The following is a 22,708-nucleotide window of genomic DNA, read 5'->3' as shown; positions in this document are numbered from 1 at the left end:
ACTGGGGGCACTGTATAAAGAGGGCTGCTACTGGGGACACTGTATAGGGGGGCTGCTACTGGGGACACTGTATAGGGGGGCTGCTACTGGGGGCACTGTATAGGGGGGCTGCTAATGGGGGCACTGTATAGGGGGGCTGCTAATGGGGGCACTGTATAGGGGGGCTGCTACTGGGGGCACTGTATAGGGAGCCGCTACTGGGGGTACTGCATAAGGGGCCAGTCTGGGGGCACTATTTAAGCCTGGGGGCACTACATAAGGGACCAGTCTGGGGGCACTACTTCAGCCTGGGGGCACTGCATAAGGGCAAAGCTAAACTACAGGGGGCAATGCATAAAGGGGAAAACTACAGGGGCACTGTATAAATGGCACAAATACAGGGGGCACTGCATGATGGGCACTTTTGACTGAGAGCCAGTGGGGGAGCAGCCCGAGACCTGTCGGGCTGGATTAGTAAGGGAGATACCCCTTTTCCCGGCACGCGCATAATTACGAAGGCCCTGGGGAGAACACTGCAGTGGCAGTAGGTCTGTCCCTAAGCACCCTTGGTAATACACTGTGCCAGGTACCCAGCCTGCTCTGTATAAAATGCTGAGAACAAACACACCCTGCTCCAGCTCTGGTTGGGGAAGAGCAGGGTTCCCTCCCGGGGCTACACTGACAGAGCAGCTGCAAGATGGGCCGAATATTATATTTGCCTCTGCAGCAGCTACGCACTATGTACCTCCGTATTACAATCACCACACACAGCAAGTCGGGCCACCAGGTGGCGTGAGAAAAAAGCTGGGCGGACCGCCCATCAAAAAGGCCCTAGGGAGAACACAGATTTCTGTACTACTAGTTGAGGTTATTATATACAGATGACAACATATACCTATTCCAAGCTTGTCCAAAAATATCCCCACTGTTTCAATAATTGCAGGAAGCACATGGGCCGATTTTATTATGCTCCGGTCTACAAGATTCACAGCCTAACACAGACAGCTTTTTTCTTTTTTTCTTTAAATCAAGTACTTAATATTGGCATTTTCAGAACAAGGCAATGGTTTTAAAAATCTTAGCCCTTCGGTTCTGGCATATGCACAGCCGGATAGGCCACAGCTTAAGGAGACATAGTAAATATACAAACACTCTAGTTATCATTTTATTAAGTTAGTTATATACTACAGGGATCAGCACGCGATAATAAAAACTAAGACGGGTATTTATTATCCATTAATATCAACGAATGGGGGAACACAAAGGTTACTTTTGGTACTTGCTATATACCAAACACTATGTATATCTGTATTGCTGTAAGGATTAAGATTTACCCCTATTAACCACATATGGTACAGTGTTGACCAATGAAATTATAGGAGGAGGGATATAAATAGGAGCATTTGGTCTAGCCCATTACACCTTGATAAAGGCTTTCTTTAAGCTGAAACGTGTTGGTGGATGTTTGAGGAGGAGCTGATCCAGACCAAAAGCACAGTGGGTGGATTCTTGAACCCAGGGAGGTACCCATTTATTTCTACAAATGTTTTATGGTGTTTTTATACACCCTTTTGTCTGGTACGCAGCCTCATAATCACTTTTAATTGTCACTCAAAATAAAATTTCTTTATCACACTATTGCGATTTTCTTGTTTTCCCTTGTTTTTATATTTGAGGAACGAGAGGTACCCTAGTGTGTTTGAAGAGGAAAAAATATGAGATATGGTAAGAACTTACCTTTGTTATGTCGATTTCTACGAAGTCCATAGGGTTCCACAGGATACCTTGGGGTATAGGTGATGACGTCAGGCATCGGGCACCATAGAGTTAAGTTTTCAGTCCTCCCAGGATGCACTAGGGTCCCCCTCCTATACCCCGCCCCCAAGCCGAGGCATCTCAGTTAGTTACCAAGCCATAGGCCGGAGGAGGAGAAGGAAGAGAGAGAACAAAGATCTGGACACACACAAGAATCACATTCTCACCAGAGGGAGACGGAAAAACCGGTGACCAGAGTAAAGCCCATCTGCAGCACAGGTGCGACAGGGCGGGAGTCCTGTGGAACCCTATGGACTTCGTAGAAATAGAGATAACAAAGGTAAGTTCTTACCATATCTCATATTTTCTACTTCAGGGTCCATAGGGTATCCACAGGATACCTTGGGGATGTCCCAAAGCAGTATCCTTTAAGGGTGGGGACGCTCCTGTGCTGAAAGGAGAATCCGTCGCCCGAAGGAAGCATCCTGAGAGGCGAAGGTGTCAAACCTGTAATACCTTATGAAGGTATGGACAGAGGACCACGTAGCAGCCTTGCAGATCTGGACTGCAGAGGCACCACATCGAGCTGCCCACGAAGGACCCACAGACCTAGTGGAATAAGCCTTAACAGAAGGAGGAACCGGCAGACCTTCATGAAGATAAGCTTCAGAAATAGCCATACGGATCCAGGCTGCCAAAGTTTGCTTTGAAGCAGGCCGCCCTTTTTACGGAAGCCATAGAGGACAAACAAGGCGTCCGACTTCCAAAACGAAGAAGTGCGGTCAACATAAGTCCTTAAGGCCCGCATAACATCCAAAGTGGCCTCACCCACTGAAAGGCCAGGTGAGTTAAAGGCCGGAACAACTATTTCCTCATTAACATGAAACTGGGAAACAACTTTGGGAAGAAATTCAGGACGAGTGCGTAGCACTGCCCTGTTCCCATGAAAAATCAAGAAAGGGGGTCTACAAGAGAGAGCCCCTAAATCAGAAACACGCCTGGCCGAAGCTATGGCCAGAAGGAAAACAGTCTTAGCTGTTAGCCATTTAAGATCCACTGAGCCCAGTGGTTCAAACGGCGGTCCCTGGAGAGCCCTCAGGACCACAGCCAAATCCCAAGGCGCCACAGGTGGAACAAAGGGTGGCTGAATGCGTAGAACAACTTGCATAAAGGTGCGCACATCAGGGATTGTAGCAATCCTACGATGGAACCAGACAGACAGGGCCGAAACTTGCACCTTCAAAGAAGCAAAGCGAAGCCCATGGTCTAGTCCCGCTTGCAGGAAGGCGAGAACCCGAGACAGACGAAACTCCCGCGGTGCATAACCTCTCGGCCGACACCACTGGAAGAACGTATGCCACACGCGATGGTATATTCTCACGGAAGACTGTTTCTGAGCTCTGAGCATGGTACGCACTACAGAGCTGGAAAACCCCCTGGACCTTAACATGGCCGTCTCAACAGCCACGCCATCAAAGACAGCCGAGTCAGGTCCGGGTGAAGACAAGGACCCTGTGACAGAAGGTCCGGACGTAGCGGCAACCGCAGAGGACTGTCCACGGACAGACACTGAAGGTCTGAGAACCAGTGCCGTCTGGGCCATGCGGGAGCTATCAACAGGAGCGTCCCTCCTTCCTGTTTGAATTTCCGGATTACCCGTGGAAGAAGGGAAACCGGCGGAAAGAGATAAGCAAACAGGAACGTCCACCGGACGGACAGCGCATCCACCAGAGACGCCTCTTCGTCTCTTGTGCGAGACCCGTACACCGGTAACTTGTTGTTGTGCCGGGACGCCATGAGGTTGATCTCTGGAAGACCCCACCTGTCCACCAGCAGTTGAAAAACGTCCGGGTGCAGGGACCATTCTCCCGGATGAACGTCCCGGCGACTGAGAAAGTCCGCCTCCCAGTTTAGCACTCCCGGGATGAAGACAGCTGATATGGCCGGAAGATTGCGCTCCGCCCATACCAGGATCCGAGACACCTCTACGAGAGCCGCCCGACTTCGGGTTCCTCCTTGCCGGTTTATGTAGGCCACGGTGGTAGCGTTGTCCGACTGGACCTGCACTGGGTGACCTTGGAGAACCCGACGTGCCTGCTGGAGAGCGTTGAACACCGCTCGGAGTTCCAAGATGTTTATTGGAAACTCTGCTTCTGCCGGAGTCCACCTGCCCTGGAACAAGTGTGGACCCGAAACTGCTCCCCAGCCCCGAAGACTGGCGTCCGTCATCAACAGGACCAATTCGCCACCCAGAACGGACGACCCTTGTTGAGATGGGTCGTCTGCAACCACCAGGCAAGGGACAGGCGAACCTCCGGAGTGAGCACTATCGTCTGGGATTTTAGAGACTGAGGCAGTCCATTCCACTTGGACAGGATCAGGTGCTGCAGAGGTCTGGAGTGAAACTGGGCATATTCCACCATGTCGAATACCGACACCATGGAGCCCAGTAACCTCATCCCCGAGTGTAGAGACACCCGGCAGCTCTGCAGACAACTGTGCACCCTCGACTGTAAGGCAGAGATCTTTTCCCCCGTCACAAAGATCCTTTGCTGTCCCGAGTCCAATAAGGCTCCGAGGTGCAGAATCCGCTGAGACGGGACCAGGGTGGACTTCTGCCAGTTTATTAACCAGCCGTGCCGTTGCAGTAGCGCAATGGTCAGGTCCAAGTGGCGCAGAAGGAGCTCCGGAGATCCTGCCACTAATAGAAGGTCGTCCAAGTACGGCAACATGCGGACTCCCTGCAGCCGCAGGGAAGCCGCCATGACCGCCATCACCTTGGTGAAAACACGTGGTGCTGTCGCCAGGCCAAGCGGTAACGCCCGGAACTGAAAGTGGTCGCTGCGGATTGCAAACCTGAGGAACCGCTGATGGTGTAAAAGAATAGGGACATGCAGGTAAGCGTCCTGTATGTCCAATGACACCATGTAGTCCCCAGGTTCCAGCGCCAGAATGATGGACCGTAGGGTCTCCATCCGAAACTTCGGCACCCGCAAAGATTTGTTGAGAGCTTTGAGGTTCAGAATCGAACGAAACGACCCATTGGGTTTCTGCACCAAAAAGAGATTGGAATAGAAACCCTGGCCCTTCTGGGAGAATGGAACAGGCACTATAACTCCAGCCTGGAGCATAGTGTGCAAAACTTTCCACAGCTCCGTGGCTTTGTTCCGGTCTGATGGTAGACCCGTGGTGAAGAATCGAGCCAGAGGTCTGTGCCGGAAGGAGAGGGCATACCCGTGTGAGACCACCTCGAGAACCCAAGTGTCTGTCGTGGTGACCGACCAACACCGGGCGAACTGCAGCAGGCGGCCTCCCACTTTGGGATCCCCCAAAGGGAGGCCCGGACCGTCAGGCCGCAGGCTTGTCATCTGGCTTAGGGGCCGGACGTCTGGTACTCCAGGCCTGCTTCCAGGGCTGGCCGAATTCTTGGGGCCAGCCTGTCGGGGAAAGGACTGAGTCTTAGGTCTACCCTGTGCCCTATAAGACCGAAAGGACGGAGTACCTGAACGAGAAGGAACAGCAGCCGACGGGAGACATGCCGATTTAGCTGCCACCAGCGTGGCTACAATCTTGTCCAGGTTCGGACCGAAGAGAACTTCTCCGTTAAAAGACAACGCCTCCAAACACATTTTGGAATCAGCATCTGCCTTCCAGGATCGCAACCACAAGGTGCGACGAGCAGCCACAGCTGCCGAAGAAATTTGAGACGCCAGGGTACTAACATCCAAGGCCGCTTCGTTGATACAAGTGGCCGAATCCCGGAGATTGCCGATCAACTCCGTCTGCTCAGCCGAACAGTCGGAATCGAAGGACGTCTCCAACGTATCAGCCCAGCGCTCCATAGCTCGGGCAACCCAGCAAATGGCCATAGCCGGCCGCGCAGCCCCCCCCCCCCGCAAGGGAATAGACGGACTTCAGGCAGATCTCCACCTTGCGGTCCGTAGCATCCTTAAGGGAGGACATGGATGGCATGGGTAATGTGGCACTACGGACAAGGCGTGTCACATGAGAATCCACGTGAGGAGGGGATTCCCACTTTGCAAAATAATTGTCCGCAAACGGATACGCCACTGCTAAACGCCTTTGAGGCTGATATCGTTTGCCTGGCTGTTTCCACGCTTCCTCTAGGTGGTCAACTAATTGCCCCGAAAGAGGAAACACTGTGGTATCTCCTTTAACATCTTTGAAAAAGGCGTATTTGGACTTTGATACCGGAGGCTCCTCATCTTCAATAACTAAAGCAGTACGGACTGCCCGAATAAGGCCAGGTATATACACCTTAGACTTACCGTCCGACTTTTTAGGGCGGGAAGTTTCCTGGTCAGAAAGATCCAGAATCTCCCCATCATCGGACATCCCGTCGTCATCCTCATAAGGAGCAGACTGGGACGCCACCGGCCGTTTGTGAGGCCGCATCACAGACTCCCCTTGTAACACTTCTGACAACTGCTGTACAGAGCTTGTTAACGAATTAACCCACGCAGGCTCATGAGAGACCCGAGGAGGGGAAATAGGGAGACTGTACCATCAATTGTCTTGGGAAACCCTGCATGGGTGACGACACCACTGACTGCTGGGACAAACCCATCTGAGTGAGGGCAGGCTGCGGAGCTAACTGGCCCACGAGGGTTGTAAGCGCTTTGGCGAAACAAGCCCAGGGCAGCTCCTGTACCGGAGCCGTGACCGCAATCGGTCGCGTCAACGAATAACACCGTCGACATAGTCCCTCCGCACTGCCGTCCCCCTCCGCTATAGGTACCTTGCATGTAGTACATAAAAGCTGGAGAGGAAAATCACTTTCAGACATAATGGTAAGTATGTGACCCCTCTCACTGATACTCGTTAGTATAGTGTGAGACCACCCTGCAAGCACCGCACCGCAAGGGCTTTAGCAGAAAGAACAGGGACAGTTAAATGCTGACAGATAGAAAATGAAAGTACAGGCAGCAGACGCTAGCATAGGTCACATACAATGCAAAGAAATCAATTCCTGCACTATCAGCGCTGATCCTCAACTACACAGACTCAGAGCCTGGTAGGACACAGCGCTGCATACACAGACCTTATCCAACGGAGGAGAGGTATGCAGGGGGACCCAGACCACGATGCCACCGTTCTTCAGCGTCCAGCAGCGCTCACCATGCTTCTTCCAAAGATGGCCACCGAGGAGCAGAGAGGAGGCCGGCCTGGGGGAGGAGCGCTGACACAGGACCAGTCAGCGTGTGCAGCGGGGGAGGCGCCGGCTGTGAGACAGGGAAGGCGCGCTCCCCTGGCATGCATTTAACCCCTGGGACGCCGCAACGCTACCGCTCTGCCGCGGTCCTGCTGTCCCAGGGGGGTTAGTGGAAGCGCAGGTTAGAACCTGGCTCCACGCTGCTGCCAGTCCCCAGGGAGCCCCCTGCCTGGGGACTCTGGACCATGTGTTTCAGAGGGGACCCACCGCGGGATCCCGCTGCTTACCTTTGTCCCCCTTGATTCCGGCCATGATCCTAAACATCTGGGGTCACCGCTAGCTGTGACCCCAGATGTCTACCAGCATCCCCGGATCAGTACCGGCGTTCTGGTACCGGCGGGGGTGTAGGGAAGACAGCATGGACGTCAGGACTGACTATCCATGTTGTACTTCCAGATGTGCAGCCACAGCTGCTTGAAGAAAACTTCAGGGGCTCTTCTTAGCCCCCACTCCAACAGGTGCATCCGACTCCGGCCGGGCACCAAACTAAACTGAGATGCCTCGGCTCGGGGGCGGGGTATAGGAGGGGGACCCTAGTGCATCCTGGGAGGACTGAAAACTTAACTCTATGGTGCCCGATGCCTGACGTCATCACCTATACCCCAAGGTATCCTGTGGATACCCTATGGACCCTGAAGTAGAAAGAGTGGCTTTTGTGACTTTGGGCAGACCAATGTACTATAGAAAGAAGACGTTTACCTGTACCATCTTAACATGAAGGAACTTTTTTTAAATTGGACCAATGGATTATTGATGGTGACATTGGACTTATTCTTATTTATTTATAATTTTCCATTCATATTATTCATTTTGAAGAAATTGATTCAGGAATCTTGAATCAGGTGGTGATATTTATTGTTTATTGTCAATTGAACATATTTTTATTGAAAAAATGTATTCCCTATTGAGTTTTTTGCGCAAGATGCACCTATCTTTTTCTCTGTCTATTTGGGGTGTTTTTGTGGGTGTACACCTTGCACCTTTGCAGCATCTTCCTCATACTCGTGAAGCGCTCGGATTATCAACATTTTGTTTTACTTGCATAATGTAAACAAGTAAATAACTGCTGTAACCCTTAGGGGCCCATTATCAATGATCGCTTTTGCAACACGATCAGGGCATGCCAGTAACACCCATGATCGCATTGCAAAATGCGATCATAGTAGGCAGATGTACCATCCTGGACATGGACTCCGAAAGGAGCCTGTCTCTGCGATGTCCCCGGAGAGCGGCCAGCCACTGCAGGGGGAGGTGCGCATGCGCAGACCCGCAGACTGTACATGCTCATCCGCCATAGCCGGGGTGTGTACCGGCGGATCCCTCCGCTGGCTACTTATGCGAGGTGTAGCCCATAGGCTACAGTGGCTAACGTCATCTTCAGATGGCGACAGCTGCCGGGGCCAATATCTGGATGCACTGCATTCCGTATATTGGTAAATTTGGCAGCATTGCATCCCCCATAGAAACCTATGGAGGAGGCGGCTGCCAGCGGTAATGGAGGGATCACAGCAAGTATTGGAGATACCTGCTGTGGTCCCTCCTTAATACATCCAGGGGATACTTAGTATTTGAGATAAACCCCCGAAAACACCCGTTTTACCTCAAATACATTTTGACAAATGGGCCCCAATATGATAATTAAAAGCACTGGAGTCAAACCCTACAAGTTTGTTTTCCTGCAGTGATCACAGAGCAAGATAAGCAATACACTATCCTGTTCAGGGGCCACGAGCCCCAGGGTATGGCGTGTGCTACCTTTGTACCAGTTATAATGAATGTCTTCCAGTGAGTGGTCACGGTGAATGCTGAATCATCGCATGTGGAACTTGCGTCTTCCCCATCTCTAGGATTTATCATTTATATTGTAAAGGTTTAAAGGAAAATGAGAACGCTAACAGTGTCAGATGAATATCTGATATTAAAAGCTGTGTCACAAAACAAGAAGGTAGCAACAGAAAAAGGACAGCGACTACCATGCAAGATCAAATACACCACAGTTACCTGTTACTGGTTTAAACTTTGAAGCAGCAGTAACTGCAAATGTGTGAGCCGGGGCTGCAGACAGTATAGTCTCCTCTATTGTTGTGGAGTTTGTGTTCACATCGCTGGTTCTCTCCAAGGCTCCGAAAGGCACAGCGCCATTCTTGGGCTTTAACAACAAAAATAAAAGTTTTCATTCATTAGGTTATACTACAATGCAAGCTGTTAACGACAGGCAACAACTGGACTTAATCATCATTAATGTACCCACATTGGCTCTAAAGGTTAGTGATCAGGAAGTGTATAAAGTAGAAGAAATATCAGAGTTGTCTATAAATCAGGGTAAAGAAAACCTCTATCCATTATTTACAAATATACCAGCAGTCTGCATTATACTTACTCGGCGGAAGAGGACACAATATTACATATATTTTAATATGTTGAAAACAAATAGTGAACTTCACAGTGATGTAGTTTCATTGATAAGTTGCTCTTTAATTCTTCCTATTATATTTTAAAGTCTGTACTAAAGCTAAAGTCACTGACTAGATCAATAAAAGGAACTAACCTAATGTCAGCTATACACTAGTATTGGTCAGAAAAAAAATATTCTACTTTCCTCTCTTGTCATCAATATACCCCTAACTTAAAAATTTGTGCACTTTGAGTGGCAGAAAGGGAAAAAAAAAAAGTGCATTTTCTAAAAGCATTTTACAAATACTTAAGAGTCTTAGGCCCTGTATTCAATTGCAGGCGAAAATTCCCGGACTTTTCACCTGCATCGCGTGTTTTTGGCGAAAACACTTTCCGTGCGTGCGGCCGCTTTTCGCCCTATTCAATTCCAAAGGACGCGAAAACGGGACCCGGCGAAACTCAAACAGATGAAAAGTTCTGTCAAATTTGGGGAAATCAGCCTGACACCCCCCAAAAGATGCACTGACATGGGGGATCACTATGGATCCCCCCGAATAGCCCTGCTGAAGGTATTTGGGGTACTTAAATTATGTCAATAGCTGCTATTCAGCGTCTTTGCATAAGTGGTGAAGAATAGCATGTAGCAACTTTTTTTGGCCAAAATAAAGTAGTCCCATCAAATTTGGGGTACTTGTAAACGGGTGCAAGCATATGTAAACGGGGATAAGTGGAATCAGCGAAAATGATGTAATCGGCGAAAAAATTTAGCCGAGAACAGCTCTTCGACGCTAATTGAATACGGCCCTTAGATGCAATATTCTATGTTTTTCTTATAACAGCATTTTAATTACTGAAAATATCAAGCAACTGGATCGTTATCACTCACATTTCAGACGGTCAGAAGAGGAATGCTATGAGAGAGGGCATCTTGGAACAAGACCCAATGACGCTGGAAGAGATCCGGCTACAGGGCTATGCTACAATCAATCAGATATTGTCCAATTTGGCCACCTGCGTGTAGAGAGGCAGGCTCTGCCAGCGTGTGACCAGCTTAATTTGCACTGCAGAATAGTTTCTTTCAAGTGCACATTTTTACTTTAGAACAATTTTAGGAAATTCTCTCATTATGTTCTGTGATACAAAAAGCGCTGAAAATGCAGAGCACCTATGATCAAATGCTGGAACTGTACAGGTGTTACAAACCAGTATAGAGTGATCACTATACATATTATTCGTACATGACGCTATAAACTAAAGGACTACTTGAATTAAGTTGTATGACATGTTAAGAGACGTAGCCAATATGGAAGAGAGGCGTGCGAAGTTGGACTAATGAAGATTGCAAGTAACGGCATTAGTAGCAAAATTTATTTATTACCAGTTATTTATATAGCGCATACATATTCCGCAGCGCTTTACAGAGAATATCTTACCATTCACATCTGTCCCTGCCCCAGTGGAGCTTACACTCTATATTCCCTATCACATGCTCACACACATACACACTATGGTCAATTTTGTGGGGAGCCAATTAACCTGCTAGTGTATTTGGAGTGTGGGAGGAAACCGGAGTACCCGGAGGAAACCCACGCAAGCACAGGGAGAATATACAAACTCCACACAGTTAGGGCCGTGGTGGAGATTGAACCCATGACCTCAGTGCTGTGAGGCAGTAATGCTAACCATTACACCGTCTGTGCTGCCGAAAATCAGGCAGGTTGTCACTAGTAACATGACATCTTAAGCACTGTATATAGTTCCGGAGGTCAACCATCTAAAAATACATTCATAGAACAGGGGTACGTAGTTGAATTAGAATCTTCCAATGAAAAATTATTCATCTGCAGCTCAAAGTACCCAACTGCTCCAAGTTAGCTTGCTGTGCCGCAGACAGGACACTGCTGTACAATTACTTCCAACTCATTGGCTCTGCGCCCTGTAAGGAGAGCCGCCTGCAGCTGTAAGAACATTCAAGAGCTGACTGAGGATCAGTGTCCTGGACAGTGTCCTGAGCACCCTAATCCACATTTACTACAGCTGTGTGGCACATCCTATCTCTAACACATTTTACCTATACAGTACCATGTATGAAAAGCGCATAGAAAACGCATTTCCTTCCATCGTGCATTTTTTTTTTTTAACACATCTACACAGCACATACATGTTAGCAAGCCCTCAGCAAGGAAAATTGTCCATGTTCATAGGAATGAGACCAATACAGATGTGGCGAGATGCAGATCATCTGAGATTTTATCCGATGATACTGACCACCCCAATGAGACAGAATCCATTTCTGCAGGTACCTGGAGTGGAACCTGGCATACTGTAAGCCACCATATCGAATGTGGATACCATGGAGCCCAGCACCTGCATTGCCAGGTGAACTGACACTCTTTGTTTGCAGAGTAGACTGAACACACGAGACTGTAGTGGCGCAATCTTGTCCTCTGGTAGGAGAATCCTCTGGCTCAGAGAGTCCAGCAGCGCCCCCATGTGCACCATCTGCTAAGTTTGAGAAAGAGGACTTTTTCCAATTTATTATCCAGTCGTGCTCTTGTAAGCAGACAATGGTCATCTGAAGATGGCATTGTAACAACTTCTGCGATTGTATCAGGAGGTTGTCCAAATATGGCAGTGTCCTGACCCCTTGTTGTCTGAGATGAGCCATCATCACTGCCATTATATTGGTAAATACCCGAGGGGTTGAAGGGTAGAGCCTGAAATTGGTAATGTTGCTGATCTACCGCCAATCTCAGAAATCTTTGGTGGGATCATGCAATTCGCACATGCAGATATGCATCCTGTATGTCCAGGGAGACCATGAAATCTCCAGGCTCCATTGCCAGCATAATTGACAGTAGGGTTTCCATACAGAATTTGGGCATATGGATTAATCTGTTGAGAGACTTCAGATTCAGGATAGGGCGATGTGACCCATTTGGTTTCTGAATCAAAAACAAATTTGAATAATAACCCCTTCCATGTTGCGTCACAGGAATGGGGAATATGACTACTGACCTCAGGAGGGCCGGAATAGACTCCCGGAAGGCCGAGGACCTGACCGGGTCTAAAACCAGGGTTGTACCAACAAACCTTTTAGGGGGATGCCTCAGGAACGTGATGGCGTAACCTTGAGAGACCACCTCTCGAACCCGGGCATCTGTCGTGGTCTGATGCCAGGCCTGAGAAAACTGTAGGAGTCGGCCTCCAACCCTGAGACCCATCCCCAAGTCAGGCAGCGATTTTAAATAATTATCAAGTTTTCTATCTGTAATCTCTTTCAATGAGGATGCTGCAGGAATGCTCTTGATCAATCTAGTCACATGAGCATCTACTGATGGAGGAACTTTAGCCACTTTCTGACGCCTAACGACTGGAGTCTTAGGGCTCGATCCAATTAGGTGCAACGTACTCGCGTGTGCGAGTCATCGCGACAGTGGCCTTGCTTGACGGCCGTCCGGATTCGCCTGAAAGTGCTCGCTGCCCCATGGGGCAGCGATCAAATTCAGGCAAATTCAGTGGTGAGCCGGGCTGCGAAGGGTGCGATGTACCGGCATTTTAACGCCGTTGCCACGGCACATCGCACCTAATTGGATCGAGCCCTTAGATTTCGGTGGAACCTCTTCTTCCTCTATGCTGAGGACAGATCTAACCGCTCTCACCAGAGGGGACATCCACAGAGGATTGATGGTCTTCTTCCACTGAGTATGACCCAGAACTCTGAGTATCAAAGTGTGATGAGGAGGTTGAGTCAGAATCCTGAGGCAATGTCTGAAGAGAACCGCTCTTATGCCCCTGCTTCTTTACTGCCACTGGTCTATTCGCCTGTACCACCTGCCAAGGGGCTATAGATGGCAGCATACTCTGACTAGAGTGAGCAGAAGAATCAAACCAACAGGGATTCATAGGGGACATTTACATAAAAGGATGCAACTGCTGTGGGTATCCCATAGTAGGAGGCAATATCGTGGCAGGAGCACGCGACGCTGTGGCCTTGTCCACCAAATGCGACAAAACCTGTGAGCAAGACGCTACCCAAGATGGCTCTTGTGTAGGTGCAGGTGTACAAGATAGAAAAGGTGGCTGTTTAAAACAGGCGCTACACAACCCATCTTGCACAAAATCCTATTCAGACAGGCCTGCAAAACAGGATTTACATGACTTGAGCATCGGAGGCTCACCTTTACCTTCAGACATGACAAATGTGTGATCGGTATAAGGTGTACAGTATAAATGCAATGTGACCCTCTTCACATAATAAAAACCCCACACACCTTTTTCAGAGGAATGAGGAGAAACACAGTGATAGATATAACTGACAGTTTGAAAACAAAATACAGTATATATACAGTAGCTAGCATGAAAGTCACATACAATGCATAAATACAAACATTGAAATTGCAAATTGACTCTGAATCAACTGACCAGCCCCGCAGGGGGTATTGGCAGGATATAGAGCGCTATATACCAGACCCAGAGGATACAGACCAGACCTCTGAGTACACACAGCAGTACACACAAACGCGAACTGCGAGCGTCTCACACACAAGGTGGTCAGAAGTAGCAACACAGAGACGGGAATCCGTAACCGGAAGTTGCGTCTGGGTCGGGGGAGGAGCGACTGGGGGAGCACCTATCTCCCGTAAGCTGCGATTTTGATGGCATGGGTACGCTGGCCTCACAGTAGTAGACGCGAACTAATGCATCTACTACCCATCCCCGGCGACAGACGATATGGCCCCGGCCGCCTTAGTGAGTAAACGTTACACGAGGCCTTCACCCAGAGCCGCCTCTGGTGCGTCTCCTACACCGGAGGCCTGGACTGCACCGTGCACGATTCCCCTCACGAGCAATCACTTACCTGCCATCTCCGTGAATCCGATCACAATCCGGACCCCAGCGACGCCGGTAGCTAAGTCTCGCTGAGGCCTCACTGAAATCACTAGGGCATAAAGCGGTACTGGCGTTTAGGCATCGGTAGATGGAGTCGCAGTACTTGCGTCCTATTTGGCGCTTAGTACGGCTCAACTCAGAAGTTCAAAAAACTAAGTTAAATCATAAAAAAAAAAAGGTCTGGGACTGCCTAGGCAGTCCCGCTGTTAAACAGGTACCTCTGGATACTTGCCGCGTACCAAACAAAAAAACTGAATGCCTGTGGCTGGAGGCGGGGTATATAGGCAGGAGGACCAGTGCATGCTGGGAGCTTTAAAGCTGTAGCTGTTTGGTGCAATGGCTCTCTCCAACTACATAACCCAAGGTAAATCCTGTGGACCCTGAAGAAAAAAAACCTTATTGTACCGGCCACCTTTGCCAGCTGGGAGCCTATGAATCGGTCTGGTGAAAAATAAAAAAGGCTGCCCCAGCAGACAGCGCCCCCCTTGGCAGGATGTGCTGTGCCGCCCAGATGCAGCTCTGGACAGAACTACTACGTGATTCTACACCATTGCCATGGGTGGCACCGCCCTATCCCCTTAGGCCGGCACCCCTTGCGACTGCCATCCTGGCCAAGAGGTAGTTACGCCCCTGCACACACCCAAGATTTCATGAAGGGGAGAAAAGCTGAGCTTTTGGTAAAAATACAACATCTCAGGATGGTATTTTACATTTAGGGCTACCAACGTGCTATCGCTCCATTCTGTGAATGAGCCCAACCACCTTGCACATGCATGGTCCGGCTGAATGCATACATAAAAGAACCTGGAGCAATACGATGATGCCAGGGAGCAGAAACTACATCACCGGAGAGGTAGGTTTAGGCAGGACTCCTCCTGCAGGGACAAGCTTGTTAAATACTGGCACCAAGCACATCTGAGTGGCTTTTGCCTAGTGAAGATGGAATATTACCACAGGCACTAACTGTCCAGGCAGAGCTACATTGCACCCCCCTACAATTCTTACTGGCCACTGGCTCGGTTCTTGCTTACCCTCCATTATGAAGGCCAGAACAGTGTGGCATGCCTCCCAATCTGTGCCTGTCGATTCGATGTTTGATCCTTGCTCCCCTCGCTGGGAAAATCCTGACTTTCGGGAACTAGTGTTGTTGGAGGGTGGGAGCCCCTGGCATCTGTATGGGGTAGTGTCTATGGGCCAATTGTATGAAGTAGGTGTTCTCAACAGTTTTGAGAACTTTCAATCAACTTTTGGCCTACCTAATTGTTTCTTTTGTTATATATCCACCTGCAGCATGCCTTAGGCATGTAATTTACTGGGGTTCCTCTGCAGTTGTCTATCTCCCCACTGAGATTGTTTCTTCAATCACCGAGTATACATAAATTAGTCTCTACTATATACTCCCATCTGTTAGGTGGAGCAGATAGTCACTCATTGCAAAGTCTACGTTATAAAAGAGAATTTAATCTAGGTATACTGAAGGATTAGGAATGGTCTGTTGTTTTGGGGTCACCTTGCAAACTGCATTAGTGAGATTCCACGTTTATTCCCCATAGGGTTAATTGGACTCCTGTTAGGCTGGCCAAATAGGTGAGGGGGCAAGTATTCTTGATAAAGGTCTATGTGACCGAAACGTTGAACAAGGATTGACACAGCTTGTCAGAGTGATTCTTCACTTAAAGGACCCGTGAGTGCCGCCATTGTACCCCTTTCTGTTATCTGCATGAGGTTATTCATTAACCTGTAGATGGGCACCTGGGCATTTTGCTTACCTGTTACAGTGGAATGCAGGCCAGGGGCTGGATGGATCCTGCACCGCCCTCTTTCTCAGAATGGAATTGGTATGAAATACCGTCAGCGGCAGCCCGACAGAAGCAGAGTGCGACGCAGCGGAAGCCCGACAGCGCTGGAAATCCCGATCGTGGATAGGCAAGTATCCACTAAACCTAACCCCCCTAACCCTCCTTAGGGGTGCCTAACCCTAACTCCCCCCCCCCCCCCCCCAAGTGCCTAACCCTAATCCCCCCTCTAAGTGCCTAACCCTAACCACCCCCTTCCCCGCTGCCTAAACCTAAGTGCCCCGGGGGGTGCCTAACCCTAAGTCCCCCCCGGGGGTGCCTAACCCTAACCCTCCCTCCCCCTAGCCTAACCCTAACCCTCCCGGGGGGTGCCTAACCCTAAGTCCCCCCCGGGAGCCCTAAACCTAACCCCCCCCCCCCCCCCCCCGCGGCGCCCGGCATCACTACGATCGTGATGCCGGTCTCCCGGCGTCGGGGAAATGCGGGCGTCTACATCTAGACGCCCGGCATTTCACCCTTGCCGGGATAAGACAGTCGGGAAGCTGGCTGCCGGTATTTAGGCAGTCGGCTTCCCGATTGCCTCCCCTCAGAATGGGTGGCCCCAGTTAACTCTTCAGTTTTTTTATATGACAGCAGAATAAGTGTCTCCAGAAATGTGAAAAAATATTGCTGTGATGGAAGTTTCCCACAATAATTTGGAGTCACCTTCTACTTAACTTTATTGTCTTTGTTGCCTGTGGGAGGCCGAGTCATATCATCTGAGTTTTTGCAAATTTCACACATGCAGGGTTTATGTAATGCCTCGTACTCTAACTGCACTTGTGTCTACCCGATACTGTCATTTATCTGGATATGTGTAGCTTTACAGATTGAAACCTAGTATGTTTTTGTTTATGCCTATATTGAAAACATATTGTATATTACATTTCTCAATTTTTCTTTAGGTTTACAAAACTCAAATGAAAATACACAATCAAAAGAAACACACATTCAAAGTTTGGAGAGAATAAGGTGGAGAGAGAAAGTACCAACCAATCAGCGCTTAACTGTTTCTTTACAGCAGGGCTCGACAAATCCCGGGGGCCAGGTCGCCATGGCGATCAGATTTTGCTACCTGGCGACCAGATTATCCGGGGTGAGAGGAAGCAGATCAGATCCTGTAGAACGCGCTGGCAGGTACTGTGTTGTGCAGCAGTAGCCAATCGCTGTGCGGCGCCTTATCCCCCAGCCAATCAGTGCTTACCTCCTTTGCTCCTGCTGAGAGCAAAAGACAATCACCGCATGTCCCCCATCGAATTAGTGTGTCCTAAGCCAGTCACCGCGTGGCGCCGTGTCTCCAGCCAATCGCCGTGCCCTGACACCTCCTCTCTCCCCCCAGCGCGCCGCGCTCTATATCCATTCCCGGCGGAGGCTAGAGCTACACGGGGGGCGTAAATGGAGATGGGGAAGGCAGCAGCAGAGAGGAGCCCGGTTCTTGCAGGCTGAGGTAGAGGCAGCAGGCTCCTGAAGGAGAGAGGCTTCATCCTCTAGCAGCAAGCGCTGAGTTGGACACTGCACGAGGCAGAAAGGAACTGCAGGTGAGCAAAGGAGGTAACCACTGCCCCAAGCGATATCTACCTTTACCTCCTCCCCCAGTACTGTCCCAGATGCTATCCTGACCCCCTTCCTACTCCCAGCACTGCCCCCAGTATTGCCTGCCCCTAACCCCCTCCTTGCCCCCAAATACTGCCCTAGCTGCTATCTACCCTCCTCCCACTCCCTAACCCCAGTAATGCCTGCCCCTAACCTCTGTCTTGCCCCAGTACTGCGCCACCTGTTATCTACCCGTGCCCCCTCACTGCCCCTTGTACTGCCCCAGCTGTTATCTACATTTGTGCCTTCCCTACCCCCAGGGCGGCCCTAGCTGCTATCCTGACCCCCTAACCCCACCATTTCCCCCAGTAGTGTGCCAGCTGCTATATAACCTTGCCACCCCTTCCTACCCCTAGCTCTGCCTGCCCCTAACCCCCTCCTTGCCCCCCCCCCAGTACTGCGCCAGCTGCTGTCTGCCCTCACCCTCCATGATATCTGATGGGACCCAGAAACAATGGATTAGGACCCCAAAGTGAGGGGTCCCTGGGACCCACAATTTTTTTTCTCTCTCCGCGATCACTGTGTGTGCCACACGGCAGCTGCTGCTACATACACTATCAGCTGTGCTCCTCATTGCACTGTAATATAATTAATAAGACTCCTGCACCTTTCTTCTGGGCCATCATACACTTTTGTCCAAATGCTATTTTAAAAAAATATATATTATATTAATGTACATATAGGACCTACTGTGGCATAATGTGCATATGGGCCCTACTGTGGCATAATGTGCATATGGGCCCTACTGTGTGGTATAATGTGCATATGGGCCCTAGGGTGTTTCCTAATATGAATGTGGACCCTACTACATGGCATATTTTGAAACTGGGGCAGGTATGGGCATGTGGCAGAATCTGCTGACCATTGAAGAGGCATGTGTGGCAGTCTAATGGCATATGGGGAGGTTGAGGGGCACTGAAGCAGCATGTGGGGTGGCCTACACAAGTTTTTATTTTGGTCACGGTCTGGCTCCTAAACTTTTAAGATGGCTCCTAGATTTTACAAAAAATTGTCGAGCCCTGCTTTACAGGCTGTTTTTGAAAAATGAGAGTTAGCTGATTGGTTGGTACTTTATCCCTCTTTCAGCTTTGATAACTCTCCGCCTCTATATCGCTGTGAAAAGCAGCAATGCTGAATGTGTTTTAGCGTTTTTATAAATGTACCCCTTAGTTCTACAGCTACTAAGAGGTTAATAGATCACTTTAGCCTGGCTAGAACTAAAACATGGAAACTCGTGTTGACCTTTCATAAAATAATTTTCTGGCGCATAAAAGTCATTCATTAAGCAAAGTGCCCAAAGAAGGAAATGTCCTTTCAATTCAAAATTGTGAATTTCCCTCACTAACCTATCATAATACATTACTGAGATATCTTGCTTCAATATCATCTTTGGATTTAATCAGATCACTGCTGTTGTTTAGTGTAATTATCCTTTAGTAGCACTGACTGATATGTAATGAGTTTGAGGGAGCACAGGTTACTCCTGTGTGGGGGTACAGGTTGGCTTTATATTTGCTTTTTGAGGGGTACAAGCTGGCATGAGCCACTTTCAATATGTGATCCTGTGTGACGTTTGTGCAACTTTTACTGGATGCACAGGACACAAGCATGCCGCTGGATAAAATCTTAAGGACAATAGCAATATTACATCATTCATATTTACCTTTAGAGTTGTAGTCACAATTTCAGCAGTTTTATCAGAATATGAATGGACTTTAAGAGGCGATACAAAGCGAGGCTTTTTTGCAAGATTCCCAGTTAGTCGTTGACTTGGGGCTCCTGATCTCCTCATATTGTACCTGGGATAAATGAAAGCTCCTGGTTAGCCTGTAGAAACCCGGACATTATGAACACAACATCTATGTCCCTGAAACACCACCACTGTCATTCCCTACTGCAAAGATTGGTGTAGAAATAGTATACACTAAAAAATAAAGGTCACATTTATCACTATGAAATCAACCGACAAGATGGAACCAAGTGATTCCACTTTTAGGGGCATAAAGGTCTAAAAGGTGCATACACACACAACGATTTTTTTAACGATTATCGATAACGATATAGTTTAAAAAATCGTTCACTTTCTGAGTTAAAATGATGAACGATTATCGTTCATGCGCGTTCACGTTTGTAGTTTGTAGTTCAGTCAGACTGACCAACTCAAAGATTTTCATTAAGGGAATATGCAAAAATCGTTTGTAGTTCAAAAAAATCGTTCATTACATTTAGTAAATGAAGGATTTTAGTGAACGATTTTCGTTCATTTTTCCCTTGAAAAAATGAACGAAAATCGTTTACTAAAATCCTTCATTTACTAAATTTTTGTGTGTGTATGCAGCTTAAGTACTAAGCCTTGGAGAGAGATAATGTAGATGGAGGTAAAGTACCAGCCAATCAGCTCCTGTAATTTCTCAACAAAGCCTGTAAAGCAGGCCTGGCCAACCTGTGGCTCTCCAGCTGTTGTGAAACTACACATCCCAGCATGCCCTGCCACAGTTTTAGCATTCCTTAATAGCAAAACTGAAGCAGTGCATGCTGGAACTTGTAGTTTTACAACAGCTGGAGAGCCACAGGTTGGCCATTTCTGCTGTAAAGTGACAGATAGGAGCCGTCTCTCCAAGGCTTAGTACATAGACTCAATATTTGCCAATGTCTAGAACATAAACCTGATAAAAATAAGTTCTTATTATAATAAGAAATCCATTATCAGAGCAATGTGTTGAGAAACTGCTGCAGGGACATATGCTCCATGAAGTGTAAAAAAATAAGATGATCGTTTATGCGATCGCTTTACCAGTTTTGTATCCAGCACTCTTGTCGCTCACATGCGCAGGCGGCAGTTAAAGGGCTGGGAGTCCGAAGGATCCCTCTCCTGGAATTTGTTTTTGCAAAATGTAGCGAATAAGCTACAGTGGCTAATATCATCTACATATGGCGTTATCTATCGGGCCCGAGGCGCACAAAGTTCCAATTTTTGGAGTTTGGTACATTTCATCACTGAGCAGCCCAACCTACACACTTTTGGGGGTACTTTTGCGATTGAAAACAGAGTTAGTGCAGCAGATATTGGAGATGTCCGACATCTAATGCTGCAGTCACCCCTTCATACAATTGGGGGGGCACTTCATTTTTGAGGAAATCATCCAAAAACGTCTGTTTTCGGACATATTCCCCCCCCTCCCCTTAATATACTATTAATAAATATGCCCCTAGCACCAAACAGCATTGTAAATTAAATCTCAACATTATATTTTCCAAGACTAGACCCGTATTATGCACCCTAAGCTCCTGCCTAGGGCCCTATGAGATCTAAGGTGGGCTGCATCCATTGCAATACAACTATAGTGCTGGATATAGCTGTATCTGTCTGGGGTCTGACACGTCCAGCTTTGCCTATGAGGCGGGGTCACAGTCACCCGTATGGCAGTGGCACACAATACAGCATACTCATATACAGTATATACACACCACTGGCAGCACCATACTCATATACAGTATATACACACACCACTGGCAGCACCATGCTCATATACAGTATATACACACACCACTGGCAGCACCATGCTCATATACAGTATATACACACCACTGGCAGCACCATACTCATATACAGTATATACACACCACTGGCAGCACCATGCTCATATACAGTATATACACACCACTGGCAGCACCATGCTCATATACAGTATATACACACCACTGGCAGCACCATGCTCATATACAGTATATACACACCACTGGCAGCACCATGCTCATATACAGTATATACACACCACTGGCAGCACCATGCTCATATACAGTATATACACACCACTGGCAGCACCATGCACTGATCCCCGCGTCACCGGCGCTGCTGAAGTCAAAACTCCCCCGTTCCCAGCATGCACCGCGGCGCGCCAGATCAGCTCACCCGCGTCACCATGGTAACATACTGCACTCTGTTCGCGGTCACTCGCTAGATAAAGTTTATTGATGGGGAAAAAAAAGAACAGTGCACTATAGTCGTTGATTCACTCACTGACTGATCCGTTCTCGTTGGTAAAAGTCGCAGCAGCGCCAAACAACAGAAAAGGTGCTGGCAGTAGGAACACATTAGGGCCCCACCTATAAGCCTATACAGATAGGTGGGCCCTAAGTTACAGAGGACTTTCCCAAATCACAGGCCTTGCTCCTCACAGTCATTCTGCAGGCCGGGGCAGACAAAGCCTTGTTTCTGAGAAGGCAGGTGATGAGGAATACCTGGTCATTGGTAGCAGTGTCTCTTATTATCTGCTGTACAGAGGACATTTATCTGACCTTGTAACTAAGATAAAGAGGGATATTTGCTCCTGAGCTCCTAATAATATCACAGCTGGACTGTTAAGAAGTCTATTCATCCTAAATGACTGTGTTACATCCAAACACCCCCTGTTAGAATCGGGATGTAGCTGCAGCCGCCTGTCACAGTCCCGACGGCAGAATGCCGGATAGGGAATCACGATAGGCGTAGAATATACCGACTACTATCATAATCCTGACGCCAAAATCCAGGACAACGCGTGCCCAAACGCGGTGAGTCCGGGGCGCCCTTCCTGTTAGCCGCGGGGAGGAGAGGGGTTTAGGTTACTTAGCCAGGTTAGCGTTAGGTTTTTGGGGGGAGAGGTTAGGGTTAGGCACCCCCAGGGAGTGGTTAGGGTTAGTCACATCCCCTGGGAGGGTTAGGGAGCGGTAAGGGGGGTTTAGGGTTAGGCACCGCTAAGGGAGGGGGAAGTTAGGATACTTACCTGCATCTGTTGGGATTTTCATGCAGTCGGGCAGCTGCTCTCAGGATTTGAACCGGCGGCTGAACAACCGCCGGCATTTCCATCCCATGCCGTTAGAATCCTATACACTGATTTTCAAACCATTCAGTAAATTATATCAAAAGGGTATATGGAGTAAGAAACCCACTACTCATGGGCATAACTACTATAGGTGCAAGAGGTGCAGCTGCTATGGGGCCTAGAGCTGAGGGGGGCCCATCTTCCCTGTCAAAGTTACATGT

General features: G+C 48.6%; 1 protein-coding gene across 4 annotated transcripts in view; it reads right to left on the bottom strand.

The window, feature by feature from the left end:
- RAD54B (RAD54 homolog B) overlaps window positions 1-21,599 on the bottom strand; it is a 98,147-nt gene extending 76,548 nt beyond the window's left edge. For 2 of the 4 annotated variants that reach the window (XM_088471365.1, XM_088471369.1), the window contains exons 1-3: window positions 21,497-21,599; window positions 19,346-19,481; window positions 8,969-9,116 (exon numbers count right to left, since the gene is read on the bottom strand). In XM_088471365.1, coding sequence (XP_088327491.1) covers window positions 8,969-9,116; window positions 19,346-19,474 — 277 coding nt within the window. In that variant the 5' untranslated portion in view covers window positions 19,475-19,481; window positions 21,497-21,599. Of the gene's footprint in view, window positions 1-8,968; window positions 9,117-19,345; window positions 19,482-21,150; window positions 21,160-21,190; window positions 21,218-21,496 lie in introns of those variants that run through there. The other 2 variants (XM_088471368.1, XM_088471366.1) reach the window with 2 other exon arrangements.
- Between the last annotated feature and the right edge of the window lie 1,109 nt (window positions 21,600-22,708).

Source organism: Taudactylus pleione, unplaced genomic scaffold (genome assembly GCF_031769625.1).
Source record: "Taudactylus pleione unplaced genomic scaffold, aTauple2 ptg000114l, whole genome shotgun sequence".
In the NCBI taxonomy this organism is placed as follows: domain Eukaryota; kingdom Metazoa; phylum Chordata; class Amphibia; order Anura; family Myobatrachidae; genus Taudactylus; species Taudactylus pleione.
Note: the sequence above shows the minus strand (reverse complement) of the source record. Positions and strands in the feature narration are given on the sequence as shown.